The following is a 21,785-nucleotide window of genomic DNA, read 5'->3' on the forward strand; positions in this document are numbered from 1 at the left end:
ATCCTCCACCTGTTCCACAGAGGCATGCCAGCTAGCGCTGAAAACACGTGAAGCAAAAAAACCAAAACAAACAAACAAACAAAAAAAACAATAGACATGAAGATGAAAGGTGAACATGACAAGATGCAGCCTTTCATCCTCGGGCGCGCCTGTCCTCTGTACGGAGACCGTGGGTAAATGCATACTTCACTCCAGACATTTGGTTTATGCAGTCAGGTACCGCAGATGCTATCTTGAAAGATGCCTTCTGTTGGAACATGAATTTCACTTGAGATCTTCGGGAGCGCTCGCATGTACTGGCACACAGTGGGTTAAAGGCGCAAAGCTACAGCCACCACGATCTTTATGGGCCACAGACAAAATACACATGAGAATGAGGACGCGCTGCTTAAATGGCCAGTCTCTCTGCCTAGTGAAAGATCTCAGTGTCTCGGTGTCTGTCGGGATCAGGGTTACAATTTTATATTGTCACATGCATATCATCAAACACATAAGGCTTGCTGTGTTTAACACCGCAAAAAACCTGCAGGAAAAATCTAATAAATAACAAGTGCAGACTGAAATCCATATCAAATGACACAAGAACAGAGACTCAAAATAACACACACACCACGAGTAACAGCCACAAAGACTCATTAAAAGACTGGGTGAAGCTCTCCGGTAATGGAGCAGTTGTGGACCTGAGCAATGCAGCCTGAACATTTGAATATACTGTGCTCTTTACCAGACATGACTCACAGTAAGTACTCTGGCCTTTATCCTGCTGCCTATGCATGCAAGCGTATAGATGCATGTGTGCGCACGTGTGTGTGGGCTCCTGGTCTGCCTCCCATTCCCATTCTTGCCACTGAATCAATTAATGATGATCCCCTTCTGTTTTCCCTGCATCAGTCAGCCGACTGAAGTGCTCAGTGAGCCCGGCAGCGACTCCCACACGCTCCTGTAAAAAGCCCCTCTCCGACCACAAGAAGACGACACCCCCTCGCTGCTAATGGACCCGCTCCCTTCCCCCGCATCGATCTTCATCACTCTCGTCACACTCCTGTGTCCGCACGCGCTCATTGAGTGCCTGTGCATGTGCATTCTCTGTCGTTGTGTATATCTGATTGTGATTCACACAAACACTCCAGTGCATGCCTCTTTCCACGTCTGTGATTCGTACAAACACTCCAGTGCCTGCCTCTTTCCACGTCTGTGATTCGTACAACCATTCCAGTGCATGCCTCTTTCCACGTCTGTGATTCGTACAAACACTCCAGTGCATGCCTCTTTCCACGTCTGTGATTCGTACAAACACTCCAGTGCATGCCTCTTTCCACGTCTGTGATTCGTACAACCATTCCAGTGCCTGCCTCTTTCCACGTCTGTGATTCGTACAAACACTCCAGTGCCTGCCTCTTTCCACGTCTGTGATTCGTACAAACACTCCAGTGCCTGCCTCTTTCCATGTCTGTGATTCGTACAACCATTCCAGTGCATGCCTCTTTCCACGTCTGTGATTCGTACAAACACTCCAGTGCCTGCCTCTTTCGACGTCTGTGATTCGTACAAACACTCCAGTGCCTGCCTCTTTCCACGTCTGTGATTCGTACAAACACTCCAGTGCATGCCTCTTTCCACGTCTGTGATTCGTACAAACATTCCAGTGCATGCCTCTTTCCACGTCTGTGATTCGCACAAACACTCCAGTGCCTGCCTCTTTCCACGTCTGTGATTCGTACAAACACTCCAGTGCCTGCCTCTTTCCATGTCTGTGATTCGTACAACCATTCCAGTGCATGCCTCTTTCCACATCTGTGATTCGTACAAACACTCCAGTGCCTGCCTCTTTCCACGTCTGTGATTCGTACAAACACTCCAGTGCCTGCCTCTTTCCACGTCTGTGATTCGTACAAACACTCCAGTGCCTGCCTCTTTCCACGTCTGTGATTCGTACAAACACTCCAGTGCATGCCTCTTTCCATGTCTGTGATTCGTACAACCATTCCAGTGCCTGCCTCTTTCCATGTCTGTGATTCGTACAACCATTCCAGTGCATGCCTCTTTCCGTGTCTGATTCTGATTCTTACAAACACTCTAGCTAGACTTTTCCCGTATGATTCTGATTCATAGAAACACTCCAGTGCAAGACGTTTTCTGTACCTGATTGTGATTTCTTACGAACACTCCAGCGCGAGACTTTTTCCATACCTGATTGCGAATCGTACAAACACTCCAGCGCAAGACCTTTTCCGTACCTGATTGTGATTCGTACGAACACTCCAGTGTGAGACTTTTCCCGCGAGACTTTACCACCGTAGCCTTCTCCTTCGCAACGCGGTAAGTCCTCCATCCAGCTGACTGAGGGCAGCCTGTGCGAGTTTCACTGTTGCTTGCGGCTGTCGGATGTCGGTAGTGTCAGGCAGCCTCTCGGATCTGCTGCGGCAAGATTTGAGCTGACGAGTTGCCCCCAGGGAGTGTGGTGAGTACGACACTCGCACGCCAATTAATTTCCGTGCTGTAAATCAGTCGTTTAAAAATCGCGTACAGCAAACAAGGACCCACGTGACGAAAGCTGAGGCGTGAGATGACAGCATGTGCCATTGGGTTGGTGCGTTTGCCGGGCCGTTGAGATCTGCAGCGAGCTGTTATCTGTGCTCTGTCTCTCAGTGCGGGGTAAGCCATGCTGTTAGAGAGCGGCGTGGTGCTGTCAGCTACATGGGACGAATCCCCAGATACACAGCTAATGGCTCAGGTCTTCCAGATTCTGCCTTCCGCCATAGAAATGTCCAAGTCTCAGTGATTTGTGTGCTAGAGTAGAAAAACAAATCTCGGCTCTTTTTAAAGGTAGCATTATGTCCAGAAATATCAGATGCTGCAATGGGTACAAGTGTGGCAGGGAAGCTGAAGGTTAGGGGTATATTTGCTGTCTCTTCAAAGCGCACACTGGGGAGGGGACACACCAGTGAAAACAAAGTGGCAAGATTTCAGCTCCGTTTTTATTGTACTGTCTATTAACAGAATAAAATGGCAGAAAAAAAAAAAACTTCAGGGTTTGGTATCACTTGTCTGCAGATATATAATGCACCGCAATTTTTTCACCACACAGAAATCTCCCTGTTGTGTGTTTTGGTTATCATTATTTCCACACAATGCACAGTCACAGTCTGAACAACCTGGCCCAGCATCACACAGTGTGAATGCCGGGCACAAACGACCTCATCACCACGGTTACCATTATCAGTTGCTACCAGCTTGTCTTCGCAACAGCACCTTCTCAACAATGGCACAGCTAGTTACACTGAATTATGTAGGGTCTAATCACTCAATTAGCCACCTTGCCTCACACTCATGTACAAACATACACAATTATTATACGTACAGCCCGGTACATGCAGTGAAAACACGCTGTAGGTCTTACACAGCAATCGGAGTTCAGATCAGTGCTGCCAGGTCACGTCTGAATTAACGGTCCACAGCGATAACGGCATAACATGGCAATAACATGGGTGAGCTTCGACATGCTTGGCCCTAGAAGACATTGCATTAATGCTTTTTAATGGTGTTAATTAGATTACAGGCTCATTCCGTATACGTAGCGTCGAGGAGCCATTACTCCATAAAACTATTAAAAAGGCTCAGGAGAAATCCAGTAACATTGCACTGTTGTAGGCACTGTTGCCCTGTTCTATTAGAAGTAGTGCAGCCACCATGGATGCCTAAATGCCAGGAACAGCGTGTCTAGTCCAGTGTCCCCATCGGGAAAGGAACAGCGTGTCTAGTCCAGTGTCCCCATCGGGAAAGGAACAGCGTGTCTAGTCCAGTGTCCCCATCGGGAAAGGAACAGCGTGTCTAGACCAGTGTCCCCACCGGGAAAGGAACAGCGTGTCTAGTCCAGTGTCCCCATCGGAAAAGGAACAGCGTGTCTAGTCCAGTGTCCCCATCGGGAAAGGAACAGCGTGTCTAGTCCAGTGTCCCCATCGGAAAAGGAACAGCGTGTCTAGTCCAGTGTCCCCATCGGGAAAGGAACAGCGTGTCTAGTCCAGTGTCCCCATCGGGAAAGTAACAGCGTGTCTAGTCCAGTGTCCCCATCGGGAAAGGAACAGCGTGTCTAGTCCAGTGTCCCCATCGGAAAAGGAACAGCGTGTCTAGTCCAGTGTCCCCATCGGAAAAGGAACAGCGTGTCTAGTCCAGTGTCCCCATCGGAAAAGGAACAGCGTGTCTAGTCCAGTGTCCCCATCGGGAAAGGAACAGCGTGTCTAGTCCAGTGTCCCCATCGGAAAGGAACAGCGTGTCTAGTCCAGTGTCCCCATCGGAAAAGGAACAGCGTGTCTAGTCCAGTGTCCCCATCGGAAAAGGAACAGCGTGTCTAGTCCAGTGTCCCCATCGGAAAAGGAACAGCGTGTCTAGTCCAGTGTCCCCATCGGGAAAGGAACAGCGTGTCTAGTCCAGTGTCCCCATCGGGAAAGGAACAGCGTGTCTAGTCCAGTGTCCCCATCGGAAAAGGAACAGCGTGTCTAGTCCAGTGTCCCCATTGGGAAAGGAACAGCGTGTCTAGTCCAGTGTCCCCATCGGAAAAGGAACAGCGTGTCTAGTCCAGTGTCCCCTCTGTGCCAGAGCAGCACAGCAGTAAACAGAGCTTTCCCCAATCCCCACAGATCAGTGAAACCCCGTATAAGAAGGGGTTCACTTATGAAGGATTTTTAAAAAGTCTGACATCACATTAGATGTTTACAATCAAAGAAAGTACTTTCCTTTTGCCTGGATGCTTTCTTTGGTGTGTCACTGAAATTCCAGGTTTGTGTTGTTGAGCAAGCTATCTTCCTGAATAATCATCTAAACTTTAAAAGGATCTAAACTTTACCAGAGAACTATTCATCCTAGGGAATTACAAATATTACAATTATAGAAGAAAATGAAAGAATAATGTGTTAGCTAAACACAATCCTCAGGGACATCATATCGTCTACGCATACTTTGTATGTATGTCTTAGACTGGATGATTTTAGTATTATAGTATATGATCAACACAAACATTATTATGTCGTTATTATTATTTCAACACATAAAACCTCAATCAGCTGTATTAAAGTACATCAGGCCTAAATTCAAGCTATTTGTCATGTTTGGACTTCACATCCTTTAATAGAGCTTTGTCTGAACCAGGCTAAAAAACTGGGTTTATCCCTCATAAGCACATACAAACACCACATTACAAGCTAAGAGAGGACACAATATTCAATACTGATGCCAAATCCATTACAGGACTAGTTCTGATACCAGCCATTAGCCTCTTAATAGACTGTGTCCCCTGTTTCTTCATGAGGAAAAAGCTAGCAAAGTTAGCACTGGCTTAACCTAGGCCGTCTTCGTCCCCGTGTGTCTTTATTACCGGACACCGCTGTCCAAACAAAAGGTCCGTTGTTAACGTCTGATTCCCATGCCCACCACTTCCATCGTCATTCCAGTAGCTGGCCAGAACACTGCACATACTTTCTGAATTCCATCACAGCTTCCCCTACTGACACATGCAGGTTTTTAAACTCCAAAAGCCCAGCGAATGGCGAAATGTGGGTCTGCAGGCTAATGGCAAACACTAAGTGGTAGAACAACAGACAGACATCTGCATGCCAACGGCAGCATCTGCTCCCACGTGTGCTGGATGTGCCGAGCCAAGCTCTATGCAAACTTTACACAGGGGACAGAGGATAAATATTCTTCATTACCTGAAAACATGAAGCAATATTTAAGAGCAAACCCCTCCGGAAGGGTTGCTCTCTCTCTCTTTCTCTCTCACTCACACGCACGTGCGCGCGCGCACGTACACACACACACACACACACACTCACACACACACTCACACACACACTCACACACACACTCACACACACACATACACACACACATACACACACACATACACACACACATACACACACACATACACACACACACTTTAATTCAGATTGTTCAATCCATCTTCATCTACCGTCTCCTTCAAAGAAATGCACACCTCCGGTAAACTGCTCATGTAGAAGGTTTACGTTATGACAGCGGCACAAACTCCCATGGGGAGCAGGCAGTTGGTGGGGGAACGTCTCATGTCCAACAGCATCCTTTGATGCTGGTAATTCAATTAGAGCGTCTTTGGAGGAGGTCGAGTGGCGTGGTACACTGGCTGTTCCGCTCCCCGATGGAGATGAGTCACAGTAGACTGGACCCTGGGCGAAGGCTCACTTTTGATAGCGTCCCATAGCATCGTTTCAGAAAGCCACGTTCACAGTTCCCACAAGCAGAAATCTCACAACTAGAGAGCTTCGCTCTGCCAAGGCTCACGGGCCCATTAAATGTGAGCACCAACATCTCATACAATTCTGGAATTTGAAAATAAGATTCAAAACAGCCTCTTCCCTTCCAGGCTGATCTTATTCTCCGCATGCCAGAAAATCCAAGTGCTACTGTCTGAGGAGTTCCCGTGTAATCCACTATCGGCAAAAAATAAATAAACAAATCCCCCACCCACCTAGTTCTGAGCACACGGCTTCTGCAGAAAAAGGTCACTGAAGAGGCAACATGTTAAAGTTCAGAAGGGTATACTGGGTCAGACGAGCCTCTGGATTAAGAGATGGCTGTGTAGTTATGTTACATCATGTGTGCAGAAGATTAAATCCTGACAAATTAAAGCCAAATATTGATTCTGGTGCTGTGCAGCCTTTAAGGAGACCTAAACTAATGTTCTGTGTGGCTGCCTCCATATTACCAGCAGCGTGCACGACATGCGCTTCTACTTGTGAGGCAAGCAGGGCCTACTGCCATTCCAGGAAGTCTAAACATTTCTAAATTCTGCTAAGGTGGGAGGGATCCTCCAGCCTGGCTCTTTACAGCGGCGGAACCAATCCCACAACACGCATAACCATTTCACCACCTTCGGAAAAGTCTTTTGGAATTAAACCTCTGTGGGTTGAGCACTGGCACGCTGGAGGGGACGGAGCAGGGGATCGTGGGAAGTGACAGACAGACCACCAGTCAGGCAGCTGTCTGTAGAAGGTCAAGGTTTGTCTCTAGTTTGTTCCACAGTATATCGTCTGTACTTTGAAACAGGTGTGGAGCTTCAGTTCATCTGCTCGTGTGTGTTAATGATTTGAACAGGTTTTCTATGCATTGTGCCACAAAAAAAATCAAGCTGATTGATCAGAATTATACTTCCATGGTTTTGTTACAAACTGTTCATTCAAAACACCAGCCATGCAAATATGCACTTCAAAAATAGAAGTGACAAATAGTAAAAACATTAATGAAATATTTACACCAAATACGTTTTTGCAAGTTACAACAAAGAGGTGTAGTTTTGCAACCAACACTAAGCCGTTATGTTCACTTGTTGGCTGTTGTCACATGCAAAGGCAGTATCACAGAAGGATGCAATATGTACATAAACCGAACAAGTCACAAAAATATTTTTGTTCAACCACTGTATTCCATCGATCCAACATACAAAGAAATATACTCATAAATAATGCAGGCCAGGCCTGTGACATCAAGGTTGCACCAGTTTTTTTGGTAATATTTTGTAATTATTTTATTAAACCAAATAATTATACAGATTGTTCAAAACATGCTATGAACAAGCTTATGGACCTATGGCATCAGAAGGACCACTAGCACGGTGATGGACGTTTCCAAGCGCCGAGGTCAGTCAGCGGCGCGTGGAGACTGATGGGTTGAAATGTGAGCATGCATTGGCACTATCTGTGATGCGAAAGGAAGCCCTCGTTGGCAGGCCATTAACCGGCCGGAACACACTAGCCAAAGAGTGTCCGTGAACCCGCGCCCTATAACAATGACATGCAGTGGAGGAGAAGTAGGAGAATTCCTTCCTGGTACTCGACAGCTTTGGGAATATCAGAACACGCTTCTGCTCCAAGCAGGTAAGGACTCTTTCTGCCTCGAATATCCGATCCCTCTGTGTTTCTCAGCCCTACTGCTGCCATTCTGTTTCATTCTCCGTCTCTTCTCTGTTGATAAGTCCTCTCTGACCTTTAGCGCCAGTCCAATATCTGTCCTATTTTAGAGGGCACTCTTTAACTCCTCACTGGGACGGTTTTCATCTTTTTGACATTTTAACCCTGCACAGGTAGGTCATAAACCGCTCTTGGCACTCTATTACAGAGGAAGAATGTATACCAGCGCTCCAGTGGAGCTCACAGCTAGGCCTGGTACTCTTTCAACAATGACACCAGAGCCCCAGCTGGTGAGACGGGAGACGATGGGCTACGAGATCATAGGGTTTCACCTTCATCTCCAAAACATGACCGATTAGAGGCTGCAGGAATGCCTGCTATGTGACCGGCAGTTTTAGGGGCTCCTGATATTTCAGAGCGCCACGGCTCTTTGTAGGAGGGCCCAGTTACCGTGCAAATACTGCTAATCGTGTGGGCAGCCGATACAGGCCCCTGGGAGGCCAGCGTCTGCTCGAGTCAGGGCTCCCTGCCGTGAGAGCATGAGGAAGAGGTAGGCTGCACTCTGCGGCATCTGCAGTCACAGGCGTGCTCGCGACACTGCAGCGCTCCGTCTACAGCTGTTCCCGCAAAATAAGGCTTTAAAATAGGCGAACAGAGTGAACAAACAAACAAATAAATAAATAAGAGAGAAGTACTGGTATTAAACAAATAAATAGGAAGGAAAGAGTCGCACGCAGACTTCAGAAACGTGTGTATTACACAACAGCCAAGATTACGCTTCCGCAGACGTTTGGGTGTTTCCAACAATCAAGGTGCGACCTGAGCGCACGATGAAGCGGTTCTCATTGAGCACTCGTCTGACCCCCGGGGCCGCGGACCTCACAGCGGCGCGGCTGGGGTCAGATGGCGTGGGCAGACTGGGAGCTCTATGTGCAGTGTTTTGATGTCTGAGACGGAGCGATTTCAGAATATAGAGATCCATTAGAAACACAAGAGCTGTAGGACGACTGAAAAAGAGCAATTACCTGTTCCTTTATTCCTGTCCACAAAACAGTACTTGAGCTCGTACTCGCGCAGAATATCATGTACCTCCTGTTGAAATACACGAGAGAGAGAAAGAGAGAGAGACTAAAAGTTAATGTCTTGACACAGTATAACAGCAGAACTGAGACATAAAATAAATCATTTGAAATAGGTGTAATCCCAAATGGTATACATCATGGATAACATTCAAAAGACATAAATAAATAACAGGTTTCAATTTCACAACATATCATGTATCGCGAAGTAAGACGCAACTGCATATTTATTAGGTTATGGAGATGTAAGTATATATGGATGAACTATTTAGGATTAGGGATGAGTGCCTTATGGATTCTGCCATATGGAATATCATATATACTGATGTATATTTATAGGTGTTAAGGATTTTTAAATTGGTTTTATACAGTATATATAAAATATATACTGTGGAGACTTTATTTGGCAGAAGTTTCAATTTAAGACAATCTGAAAGACAAAGAATAGTGCAATTGGGGTTCCAGGAAGGCATTAAAACAAGCTAGACAAACCTTTGAACGACGGTCATGAAATACAATAAAACCCACTTTTAAACTTCATTTGTGTTTTAATAATAAAGTCATAATGTTGTAGTTCTTTCACAAAAGCAGTATAGGAAAGAATCACAGTTTGGCAGACGACTCAGTTTTGCACAGCAGCTGACGTGTCATGTTCACTTCAAGTGCGTGCGTGCGTGTGTGTGTGTTTGGGTGGGGGGTGTGTGATGAGAAGACTTCCCAACAGAAGTCTGGCAAACACACTTGACCTCAGGACACGAAATCTTCCAGCCCTAACTAGAAGAGGCCTCAAGTGTCTGAACTGTTTGCTCTTCCTAATGTTCTCTTTTATGACCTGTAGCCTGCCCAACACACACACGTATACACACACACACACACACACACACACACACACACGAGTAATTGCAAATATGCACAAACACAACTGAGCCATAATGAAGAAATATTAAAAAAAAAAACAACAACACAGTCCCAGTGGTGTGAATATGTAAATGAGGCATCCTGTTAAAACACACTTCATTAAATGCAGGTTCCTCTGTGTGCTGCAGATCTTTATCACTTGCATGCATGAGCGTAGGCACTTTCACCCACTCACACACACACCCACAAAGTCTCTTCCTCCTACCTTTTAAGGTCACAGACCAGGCATGGCTGTCACATCTACTACGTGCTTGTGTGTGAGAGAGTTCTGTAGTGTCTAGCAGCTAGGAGCTACTAGCCTGGGTAGTATCAACCCACAGTATTAACGTAATAATGCATTACGTTATTCCTGACTGGCTTCATTTCAGTCATGCCATTATCGAAAGAGGTGCAGGGGTCAGAGGCCTGGGGATGGCTGTCCTGGCTGGCTTAGGTTTTCGTGTACTCCCTGTCTCCTTCTGCGGATAACTGAGAGGAGTGTGAGCCCACTGGTGTCCCATTACGGCAGCACTGGAGGCATTGTTGTTCCATCAGGGAAGCAAGTGAAACTGAGGCTCTCTCTCCATCTCTTCATAAAAGATGTAAATGCATCCAGTTTGGTTTGCAAATTTAGCTAGCTTTATCACACATGCGCGAAATGTACTACGATGCACTTGAATGTCACAACACCCCAGTACTGACTCAAAAGCGGCTTGAATACAAGGAGACGCGGCGTTGAGCTGTGCCTCGTGTGATGCATGCAGCTCTTCCCTGCCGCCCTGCTCCGAGGGAGATTGGAAGAGTAGCTGTGGAAAAAGAGTGCCTCCTCTCACAGTCCTCCCAGCTCAAACGCTTCCATCCCTGTGGCAAAATCCCACCCAGGCGTCGCCAACGTTGTGAAATCACTGGTCCTTTGTCGCACATTTCTGATAACAAAATTCCACGCAAATGGTTCCCCGACGCATATGGCGTCACGTCGAAGAGCCGAACACACCGCCATCCAAATATGGCCCACGACCATGTGAAACCCAAATGCTAAGCTCTTAACTCCCAATCTCGCAAACCGGTTAAGTACGTAAATTCATTTCTGCCCTTTCTCACATCCTGTCTGACAGTCAATGGAGCCTAGTCTTCGGTAATTCACTTTCTAAGCCCTCCCAGAGAGCAGGGAGCGCTCGCCCTCGATCTCTAATCAGAGCCGCCGAGACTCCCCGACACAATAAAGCCTGCCTCAGCTGTGGCATAGTCTCAGCCCAGCTGCGCTGCACTGCGCGCGCTCTAATGGCCCTTAAATGGGCCGCGAGGCTGGTGGAGAGAACAGCCAAGCACGTGGATACGGATTACATGTCAGGGGGGTTCTGCTCACCAGTGTGAGGGTGTGTCTGTACTGTATGTACAAGCTGCTATTAAAGTGTAATCACCCTGCAGCGATTTCAACCCAGCATCTGGAAGAATGGAAAGAGTTTCTTTCACTGGGTTAATATGTCTGCCCCTCTACTGTGACCTGCACACACACACACACACATTACTGGTCATAGCCTTTGCAGCCTGCCGGAGGGATTTAATCAGGTGTTTCGCACACAGGTATCTTGCACTTACTCTAGTTTTGCAAAAGGCAAAGCTGAAGCCAGGAGACACAGAGAGCCATTTCACAAGCAACCCGAGCACACGGTGGCTTCCCGATGCACTCTTGCCAACGTTTGGCTTCGGTGAGCACGGCTGTTTACAGCCCAGCTTTAGGATCATTGGGTGCTTGTGTTTTCGTCACGTTGCTAAAAAGGAGAGTCGTCTATCGGGCTCGAGCAGTCTAGCACGGCTGTGGCACCAACGTGAGCTCAGCTAACAACCCACAGTGCTGGCTCTGTGCGGTTTAAACCCTCCATCACACTGTGAATAGATTATATCGGTAAGGACCCACATATAACTATTCAGAGTCAAATCATTTGCTTCTGGGGCAGGATATGTTAGCACAGAAGTGAAAGGGAATTTTACATCCTCCTAAATGTTCTCGAGGACACAATGTACCCAATCATTCTGCATTAGATTTATTTACATTATGTGACTGGTAGAGCACTAAAGATTGCAAAGCTGTTTTAATTCCATCATCAGAAATTTAAGAACGAGAGAGAATGAGAATGAAATAAAGTGACAGTGATGAGAGAAAGCATGAGAGAGAGAGAGAGAGAGAGAGAGAGAGAGAGAGAGAGAGAGAGAGAGAGAGAGAGAGAGAGATACAGAGAGAAAGAAAGAAACAGAACATTTTGGATATAAAGAACATTACAGCAGCAATTTTTGATAGAGCCTGTGGATAAGTAGCATACATGCCATTGCTAAGGAAACTTGTAAAACTTGAAGCCTATGTGGCATGGGCCAATCCTACAGAGATTAGTTGTCATTTCACATACATCATCTGCCTGTATTAACACCCCCAACTAATCTTATGGAAAGCTTGTCAATAAGCCTGTGAATGTAATGAGGTGTTGTAATAGGGAAAACAGAAACGTATATAGGACCGAGAACCACGGCTAATGTCACAGAGTACAAGAGTGACATAAGAGTAGATGTTGAGCAGTTGTGCCGCCTGACTAAACTACTGTTTATTCTTTAAGTAAAAACAGACCGAGGGGGCTTCCGAAGAGCAAAAGGACTGTTGTCACCTGTTCCAACACACACACACACACACACACACACACACACACACACACACACACACACACTCTAACACACGAGGAAGGCCAGACTGTGCTCTCCCTGAAGGACTCCTTTCAAATAAAGAGCGCACGGCGCTTTGTGGTCGCACGGCTCAGAGTGCACAAACATCGCAGTATTTTCAGAGTCAGGATAAGGGGGAAATCGATGCAGCCACTGAGATTAATGTCCCCTTACGGTCTTTATTTAAATTAAAAAAAAACCACAACTTCAGAGCAACTAATAATTTCATAGCCAGCCTGGGATCAGTGGACCAAACCCGATAAACCCTCTGTCCACAACGTGTTGTGTGAGTGCATATCACTATCTTGGGGTAACAAGGCAGATAAAGGAAATTGAAAGAACGTGTTTGGGGCGCATATCTGACTCGGCGGTTTTCAAGAGTTGTAAAATCTCTGTATGCTTATAACAACGGTTTTGTATTCTTTACTAGATTGGTTCGGTCTGGTAACTGCGACACAAGCATCCATCATGTATTCCGGCGAAATATATATTTGGATTCCAAGGAACTCTTGGTTCGTAGCAGCAAAGTAAACACGCAAACTTAACCTGAATATCACACACAATCGGAAACGTACTGAGTATTATAGCCATGTCCTAAAAGATGTCACACACTGGGTTTACACACGCTCCTCCAGCACTAACGTCTGCATCGCTGCATCCGTCTGTCTTACCTGACTGCAAGAGACAGAGAACTATCGGCGCCCCGGACACCATTAGCACAGAGCTGTCTCCGACTCTAGAAATATTACTCTTTGCTCAAGGCCCGCAGCATCCATCATGTTTACTGACACTAATAATGTGGAGGAAAAACTCTGTGGGAAATTCCTCAGCCAGCCGCCTCACCGCGTTAGGTATGAACATCTTCCTCTCTTGCTTCTGTTTCAAGGATGGGAAAATCCTTGCAGCTCAAACGTGTTACCAACACACACACACTTCATCTCCATCTCTACCCAATTACAATCTGACGATCGGTGTATTAGTCTATTTCGGAATATCTTCACTTAAAATGTAGTTGTCTTTAGAATAATCCCGTGTCAACGCTTAAAACGCGTAAAACTGATACCAACCGCCCGGGCTGCGTCTCCTTTTGGCGTAAAGATGAACGGATCGACTCATCATTGCTCGCTCTCACCACATAACTACATTTTAGTCGAGTATGAAAAAGCCCATTCTGCAAGGGTGCACTAAAGGCGAATCGCATCAACCTGTGTTTTTCCTCTCTTTCTTATGCGCCGTGACAGTCACCAGAAGCCATTTAAAAGCTCTGTGTGATATTTATTCGGCCGCAGCCAGCGGGGAAAAAAAGGTAACGTGCTAAAGAAAGTTTCTGTGGAAGGTGCTCGCAGCTTTACGCTCATTTGCAGAAAACGACAGTGTTTCTGTTATGATTATTAACCCGAAGAGGATTAAACGATTTGCGTGCCTATAGCGGTTAGCTCATAAACAACTTGTGCGCTCCCCACGAAAGGGGTAACATTTCTGCTGCGCTTCTTCTAAGTCACAATTTGAAATATACAGGTGCGGTTATTTAAAGTAGGCTGCAAGCTTCGCGTAAACGGAACATTATTCACCAACTTACAGGCTATCATACTTTGCCAAAAATATATTTCCTTTATAGTGCGTCTGGAGGGCTGTTCATTCTATGCCATGTCGCTTCTATTCGGAATCATTTGGTAGTTGGTAACGCATTCCGTTCACATGAACTGGGAATAAAGTATATAAATGTCTTATGAAACTACTAGAACCAGCTAATTTAAAAATGAGCGAAAGTCAAGTTTAAAAAAACTTTCCTTTATAAATAGGCAAGACGGTGGAACTTTCTTTTTTCTTTTTTTGCCCAGTCGTATGAAAAGATCAGTACCTGGTTGCTTGCGTCCTGTGGCAGGTTCTTAATGAGGATTTTCCTCCTGTTGCTCAGCTCCCTGCGAGTTTTCTCCAGCCTTCTCTCGATTTCCTCGGGATCCAAATCGGGCAGATCTCGGAGGATGGTCCCCTCGGACGTCGCGTCTTCCTCCTGGCGGCTTTCGGGGCTGTCAGAGTCTGGGGAAGGTGAATTTCCCTGGTTTATTGCAAGCACTGTCGGCGGCTGGATGGAAGAAGCTGCCGCCATTTTGAAGCGCTCGGTGGAAAGTGAGTCGGAGCAGCATTGGGTGGGCGTCGATTTTTCCTTCCCCCCCCCCCCCCTCTCTCCTCTAGATCAGATCGACAGCGGACTTGAGAGGAGAGGTAACGCACCCTCGCAGGCTTCCTCCATCCAGTTCAGCTGGCGACCTCCACCGATAGGAATATGAACAGTACAGAGGGGTCAGTTAGACTGCCAAGAGCAGGCTTGTGCCATCTCGCCTCAGGCCATTATCTTTCCAAACACTCTCACCTATCAAAGGAGACGCACTTATATCTTAGGACGCTATAAAATCAGAACCATTTGAAGACCGTTACGTTTTCTTATTTGAAACATAACTATGGATTCTTGAAAATGCAATGAATCGGTTTGGACAGAATGGAGCGCTAAAATACGCAGCTGAAGAGACATCAGGCGCTGGATTTCGTTCCAGTGGAGCCAATACAAAAGGCTTTAGGCTGTTATCTACATGTGATATGGGAATAGATGTGTGTGTGGGTGTGCAGAGAGCAACACACACTAAGTGTTAAAGGCCATCCACTGTCAGGCACTCTCGTAAGGTAAGATGCGCATGAATGAACGCTTTTCATTTCCAGCACATTTTAGCAATGTTTAGTGACGACTGCTATGGCAAGAGAGTATTTTTAAATATTTAGTTTAACCTCCTGCAGTAGCTTTAGAACAAGGAAATTAAACTGGCTAAATATGGGCATTTGATTATAATAGTATATTCTTATAACCGGACTGACAGGTCTGAAATAGGCTGCGCAAAAACTTCCAAACGGAACGCGCGTAATGCCGGTACTACTCGTCATTCCCAGTTCGCTCCCAGTCCACGGGGTTTGCGTCACGTCCAATTTGGTGAGCGAATTTTTGTTAATAGGCTTTTATCTCTGGAACACTAACCTTTCGGATGATACGATCCTGCACAATGCGTGTGTTTACTGGCCATTCCCCAGTCTGGCCCCAGTTAGTCTTGTGCAATGTTCGCATTGCTTTTTGCAGGGAAGCCCCGTGGCATGGCAAAGGGCCTACCCCGCTCAACAACGCCGGAGTGGGACCCTCGGAGTGTGATTCAGCTCGTCGCCGAGTAGGAGGAAGAGCGCAAACGAGGACGTTTCAAATGCGGAGAAGAGTGTTGTGTGGGCGCTGGCGAGCGAGCAAACCGAGCAAACCGAGCACCTGGGGACGCGCACGTTTATGTAAGGAGGTGATGCGATAAAAGCTTGAACTGTTCTCCAGCAGGAACCACGAGACGGTGAGCGGGGCCTGTTAGAGTTCCCCCAAACCCAGGGTGATTTATTCAGTTATGCGTCTGTTCCGTCCGTTTATGCAAAGGCGCGGTTGACGTATATTCACAGTTCGGTACGGGGAACAGTGGAATAATTAAAATAGTGCACTTTCACGTTCATCGCGTCCAAATGGCCTAATGAAGGGAAAGTTAAGTGATCCAGATCCTCTCTGAGCGGGACTTTGCGCAACCGGTAACCTGTAGCGTAGTATTGCCCAGACGGCATCTACGTGAACGGGAATGCTCCAGTTTTGTTCTCACCAACATCCACACACCCACACCCTCACACCCACTCTTAATGTATGCGTTTAAAGAAAAGGGGCGGATGAAACACTTACCTTACATTGGCTTCCACCGTACACAGAACCGCATACACGTCCAGGTTCTAGATGGTCTTGTACAACCACAACCCTAAAAAGGGTTCAGTTACATCAGGTCCTTGTGTTGTGTGAAATATGAATGAGTATATTTGGTATTCATTGAAATCTTAGCATAAACCATTACTAATATTGATAGTGGGATGTTGGCAGTATTTGTTCAGCACTAAGTTTAATCATTTTTGTACATGCAGAAGTTAACAAGCTCATCTGCAATGACACTAATTCCACCCCCCAAAAAAAGCACAGAGCAGTAAAATAGTAGCACATCAGGTCTAAAGATTAGAGTTAAGAGAACAGTTAGAGAATAGTGCATTACTGGATCAGTAGTATAACTAAATTCACCTTCTCCTAAAAGTAAACATCTTTGAAAGCCTTAGGGAGGGTTTTTAGTATCCTACAACCTTCACAAGAAGAACATTGTCTTAAAACATGTTTTTATTAAGTTAAACTTTTTCCTTCAACCCTTCAATGAAATTGTATTCTCCTCTGGCATTCAATCTACAGGTTTTGGGATCATTCTTTTCTGTTCTGTAATAATGGCATATTCAGTATTGTTAAAAAACAAGCTAGATGTGGCAGGTGTAATGTGTGAAAGTACTTTTAACTGCAGTAGGCAGTGTCATATCAATGTATATGCACACATCAGTGTATATCACCAAAACACCAACCAAAAAAGGGCAACTGTCCAAATATAAAGCCCATCATTAAATGCACAATAACCTTCAAGATCCTTAAAGAACTGTTTTAGAAATTTTTAAATCTATTCAGGAAAAACAAACAAAAAAGGGTTGGTTGTGACTTGCGATGCATGCAGTTAACCGCTATTCTGTTTAATCTTGGCTATTTTAGCATGTTCCTTAGAAGTATGTTGCAATTTCCTGCCTGGTGTGATATAATAAAAGTTGACCAACTTCACTTAATTATTTTAAGATTTTCACTGAACAGTAGCTTTGAAAAAGACTTTTCAATTAGTTATGCCACAATGTCTGTCTCACTTATAATCATCATTCAAAGTTAGCTAGTTATATAGACAGCAATGATTTCCTAACCTAATAATGCTGTAGCTTCTTCTTAAGAACCAGTGTTATGGATTGGGCCAGGCTGCTACAGGCCAGCCATCGTATTGAAAATCCTAAATTTCATAGGTCAGATTTCTTATCATTTCGCTAATAGACCTACATAACCCTTCAAAACTCACTGCTCAAAAAAACTTAAGGGAACACTTTAGCCACACATTAGATCTCGATGAATAAAAGATTCAAGTTAAAAATCAAAGTAAAACTTGAAATGCAGGCTGATCCAATTCGTGTGAATTTCATCACCGCAACTCAATGTGACTAAGTAGGATGTATGGCCCCTACATGCCTGTATGCACTCCCAACAACATCTGGGCACGCTTCCGAAGAGATGACGGATGGTGTCCTGGAGGATCTCCTCCCAGACCTGGATCAGGGCTTCAGTGAGCTCCTGGACAGGTCTGAAAATGGCTCAGTGGATTTCATACTTGTACCTAACAGCAGTTAGGCTACCTTTGGCCATCACGTGGAGGTTTGACCAAACCCGTCACGCCGGACGATGCCACAGGCCGCGTAATGTTCACCACGGCATCTCCAACCTTTTTTTCCCCCCCAATGTCTGTCAAACACGCTCTGTGTGGACCTACTCTCGTCCGGGAACAGACCAGGGTGCCAGCAGCGGACCCGCCGATTCTGGTGTTCCCTGGTTAATGCCAATCAAGCTGCATGGTGCTGGGCTGTGAGCACAGGTCCCACTAGAGCATGTGAGACCCTCATGACACCCTCATCGAGTCTGACAGTTTGTTCAGAAACATGCACACCGGCAGTCCGCTGGACGTCATTCTATGGAGCTCTGGCAGTGCTCCTCCTGTTCCCCCTTGCAGAAAGGAACAGATAACGGTCCTTCTGCTGGGATGATGCCATTCCAGGGACCCTGTCTAGCTCTCCTCGTGTATCGGCCCATGTCCCAGTATCTCCTCCATGCTCCATCCATATGACTGTGCTGAGAACTCTTGAGACAAAGCAAACCTTCTTGGGAGGGTACATATGGACGTACCATTGTGGAGGAGATGGACTACCTGGGCAACCTGAATGGGCCGCAGGTGTGGCCTCATGCTACCAGCAGTGACAAAGACACCAGTAAGCCACCAAACTACAGTACTGTAGAGAAGACACATCTTTGGCCACCAAGTGCAAAAAGATTCCCTGTTTGGGGGTTATCTTGCTGTTGCCTCTTGCTGCTAATGTTTCCTAACTGGACAGATTGATAACAGTGAAGTTTAATTCACTGGGTGTTATGCTGTGATAATTAAGTGCTCCCTTCATTTTTTTTTTTGAGCAGAGTATGACCAGAAGGGGCACACAGGCATGTGCACAGTGTGTGTGTGTGTGTGTGTGTGTGTGTGTGTGTGTGTGTGTGTGTGTGTGTGTTTGTGTGTGTGTGTGTGTGTGTGTGTATAAAATCCCATGCATTTTCTGCCACTTTATCTAGTGTGACTTTTCTTCAATAAAGCTCACTGGAAATCCATTTCTGCTGAGTTTGATTTGATTGGATGAACAAATGCAATCATATGCTAATTATTCGGCTCCCTCTGCTACAGCATCAGGTAAAATGGACCATTTGCAGCAACAGCAGGAAAGCTCTTGGCTCCCAAGAACTGACCTCTTTCAGCGAGTTAACCCAGACACAATAAAGCACTGCAGAGATGCAACCCTTAAGGACTGAACTCATTTATAACTACTTTGTTAAAGTTCAGATGTATATACATTGTATATTATTTAAATCTGGAAACAAAAGGCATAATCCCTCTGAAATCATATAAGCACAAAAGCCAAACATTTGGAACAGATGGCCACAACCTTGACAAAAGGATTTGGATATTTAAGCTTTCCATCAGGGAAAATATGATGTCATCCCATCAATACTCAATTACTCATAAAAATGCCACAATATCACACTAAACAAATGTATGATTCTGCCCTCAGTAAAAAGGATCCATCTGGGCCCACACAGACAATACTCTCAATAATAATAATAATAATAATAATAATAATAATAATAATAAATGTCCCCAAATCACTCACAGAGAACCCAATCGAATGGCTGGACTGATGGATGGGGATATTGTGACGAGAGCTTAAAACAGGCAGTGGTACATCTAAGCAGTTTTTTAATTATCATTATTATTTGGAGGTCACTGTTAAAAAGTCCAAAACAGCTGCGAGTGTTGTGCTTGGGAGGTGAAACACTTGGTCACGTTACAGTTTTCAGAGAATCTTGCCTTCATTTACACAGTCACAAATGACGACATCACAGGCTTGGAGTGAACCGGCCAGTGAGCGAAAGCTGCTTGCAATTTCTGCCTCCACTCCCAGATGGCTGGTGCTTGCACGCTGTTTCTCGCGCTGTCTCCCTCGCTCTGATGTTCAGCCGGCTCCATCCCTATTTGAATTTTTTTTTCTGCAGAAAACTCACAGTAACACGTGTGTCGTGTATGCGCCATGCATCCCATAATTCACTGCTGACCAAGCCAGGCAGTTTATAGATGTTTCTTCCATTCATCTCCTTCCACCTCAATTCCAGTTAAATAAATAGTAGAAAAATAATCCTTTACTCTTCATTTTTTCTTAAAAGAAAAATCTGAGATGCTTTGTGGCACTTAGAAGAAGCGTGAAGCCCCCCCTGGCTGCAACCTTACAGCAGCGCCCCGCGCTGTGAGGGGCTCCTGTGGGTTCAGGGTAAGCCCTGATTGGCTGCTGCCCATTCCTCATCAGAGAGGGTCCCCCCAGGACGCCGTGGCCCTGGCCTTTCCGCTGCGGGGGGTGGAGGGCGGAACGTGGATGTGGAGGATGAAGACAGGGCTCGGAGTGAAGTGGTATCAAACGGAAGGGAGCTGTGGGAGGGGTGAGGGGAGGAGTCACAGTCTTGAGGGGAGGTGTCACAGTCTTGGGGGGGGAGGAGTCACAGTCTTGGGGGGGGGGTGGAGCTCAGCACTCCGCATCCACACTGTGGACAGTGACGGCAGCTTGGAGGTGGTGCACGTGTGGGTGCAGCGCGTGGTGTGTGTGCACGTGCCGGTACGGTTGGAACTTGTGGCTGAGCAGGGCCGCTGTCTGTGGGGGCGTGTCCAGGTCCAGGTCCTCGTCGTGGTTGCCCACGTCCACCCCCGCTGAGAAGGGGTCATTGTTGCAGGGTGGGTTTTCACTGTCCTCCTGTGGGCTCATGGTGCTGTATCCTGTAGGTTCACGTACATACATGGAAATCTTCAGCAAATATGGAACTTATTGGTACCAACCAACCAACCAGCTAACCAATCATTTAGTCAGTCGATCAGTTCAATTAGTCTGTCAATGAAGACAGCAGTCAGACACTACCAGTGGTGGAAGGTACCACTACCTTTATAAAACAATCATTTTAACGTCCTCCAAAAACACTGTTTAAAGAATAAAGTGAAGCATAATCTGAAAAAGCCATTTAAGCTCCAAGTGACTGAGTCATACTGTAAACTGGAACATAACCCTTTCACTGAATCGTCACCTACTGTAGTCTAAATAGGAGTGTTTTTCTTGTTGTTTTGCAGCGTTTCAGTGTTTGTCAGACTGCCGGGCCACTGTGAAATGCTTATAGATGCTGTCTCTGCTGCTGAGGAATCCAGACGCAGCTGGCATAGATTCAAAGTTCTCTTCATTTCAAGCATATCTGGCATTGACAGCAAAATGTCTGAAAGCTTTTCACATTCAGTAAAACTGCTCTGCATTTCTGCTCTTTCAGAAATACACAGCGGAAACAGAAATTAAATATTTTAAATGTTCAGAAAAGACTGTAATCGTCTGCTGAGCAGGATCCTCGGTGGCCTCCCAGCTACCAGCCACATAATTAAGGAAGCACCGGGGCAGATGCTCTCACACTTGCGCCCCTCATTAATTTAATCACCCTTCAAATCTCAGGGGAAACCTGACAACACGGCACCGCTGCTACCTTAAAGTGTGCGTGCGAGAGTGTGCGCGGTGTCAGCGGGGAGACATGTCCCCAACACTGGGACTAAGCAGAACAGGACACCCCCCAAAAACGACATGCAACGCCTGCACTGGGAGGTCTCTCAGAGGACAAGGGACCCAGAAATAATTGACAGCTATTGCGACAGTGACAAACAAACCTACTGCCCAATTTCAGCAGCAACATTTTCTGACTGTTTTTTTGTTGTTGTTGTTTTGTTGTTAACTCGTTGCTGAATGTCAAAACGTGACCTGAAACAGATGACGTGAACATTTCCTGAACCTTGAGACACCACTGATGAGCAAATGACCCAGTCTTAAGCTTAAATATGTTCCATTAGGTAGGATGTTC

At 46.0% G+C, this 21,785-nt stretch overlaps 2 protein-coding genes across 4 annotated transcripts in view; both read right to left on the reverse strand.

Annotated features, from left to right (window-relative positions):
• Positions 1–14,762, reverse strand: part of raver2 (ribonucleoprotein, PTB-binding 2) — a 43,339-nt gene extending 28,577 nt beyond the window's left edge. Inside the window, exons 1-2 of one of the 2 annotated variants that reach the window (XM_027032025.2) lie at positions 14,490–14,762; positions 8,966–9,032 (exon numbers count right to left, since the gene is read on the reverse strand). In XM_027032025.2, the coding sequence (XP_026887826.2) occupies positions 8,966–9,032; positions 14,490–14,738 (316 nt within the window). In that variant the 5' untranslated portion in view covers positions 14,739–14,762. The remainder of the gene's footprint in view (positions 1–8,965; positions 9,033–14,489) is intronic. The other variant, XM_027032024.2, reaches the window with a different exon arrangement.
• A 4,390-nt stretch (positions 14,763–19,152) lies between these two features.
• The window catches only part of cachd1 (cache domain containing 1), a 52,443-nt gene continuing 49,810 nt past the window's right edge, over positions 19,153–21,785 (reverse strand). For both annotated transcript variants that reach the window (XM_035524640.1, XM_027032022.2), the window contains exon 27: positions 19,153–20,673. In XM_035524640.1, the coding sequence (XP_035380533.1) occupies positions 20,426–20,673 (248 nt within the window). In that variant the 3' untranslated portion in view covers positions 19,153–20,425. The remainder of the gene's footprint in view (positions 20,674–21,785) is intronic.

This window comes from Electrophorus electricus, chromosome 3, assembly GCF_013358815.1.
Source record: "Electrophorus electricus isolate fEleEle1 chromosome 3, fEleEle1.pri, whole genome shotgun sequence".
NCBI classification, from domain to species: domain Eukaryota; kingdom Metazoa; phylum Chordata; class Actinopteri; order Gymnotiformes; family Gymnotidae; genus Electrophorus; species Electrophorus electricus.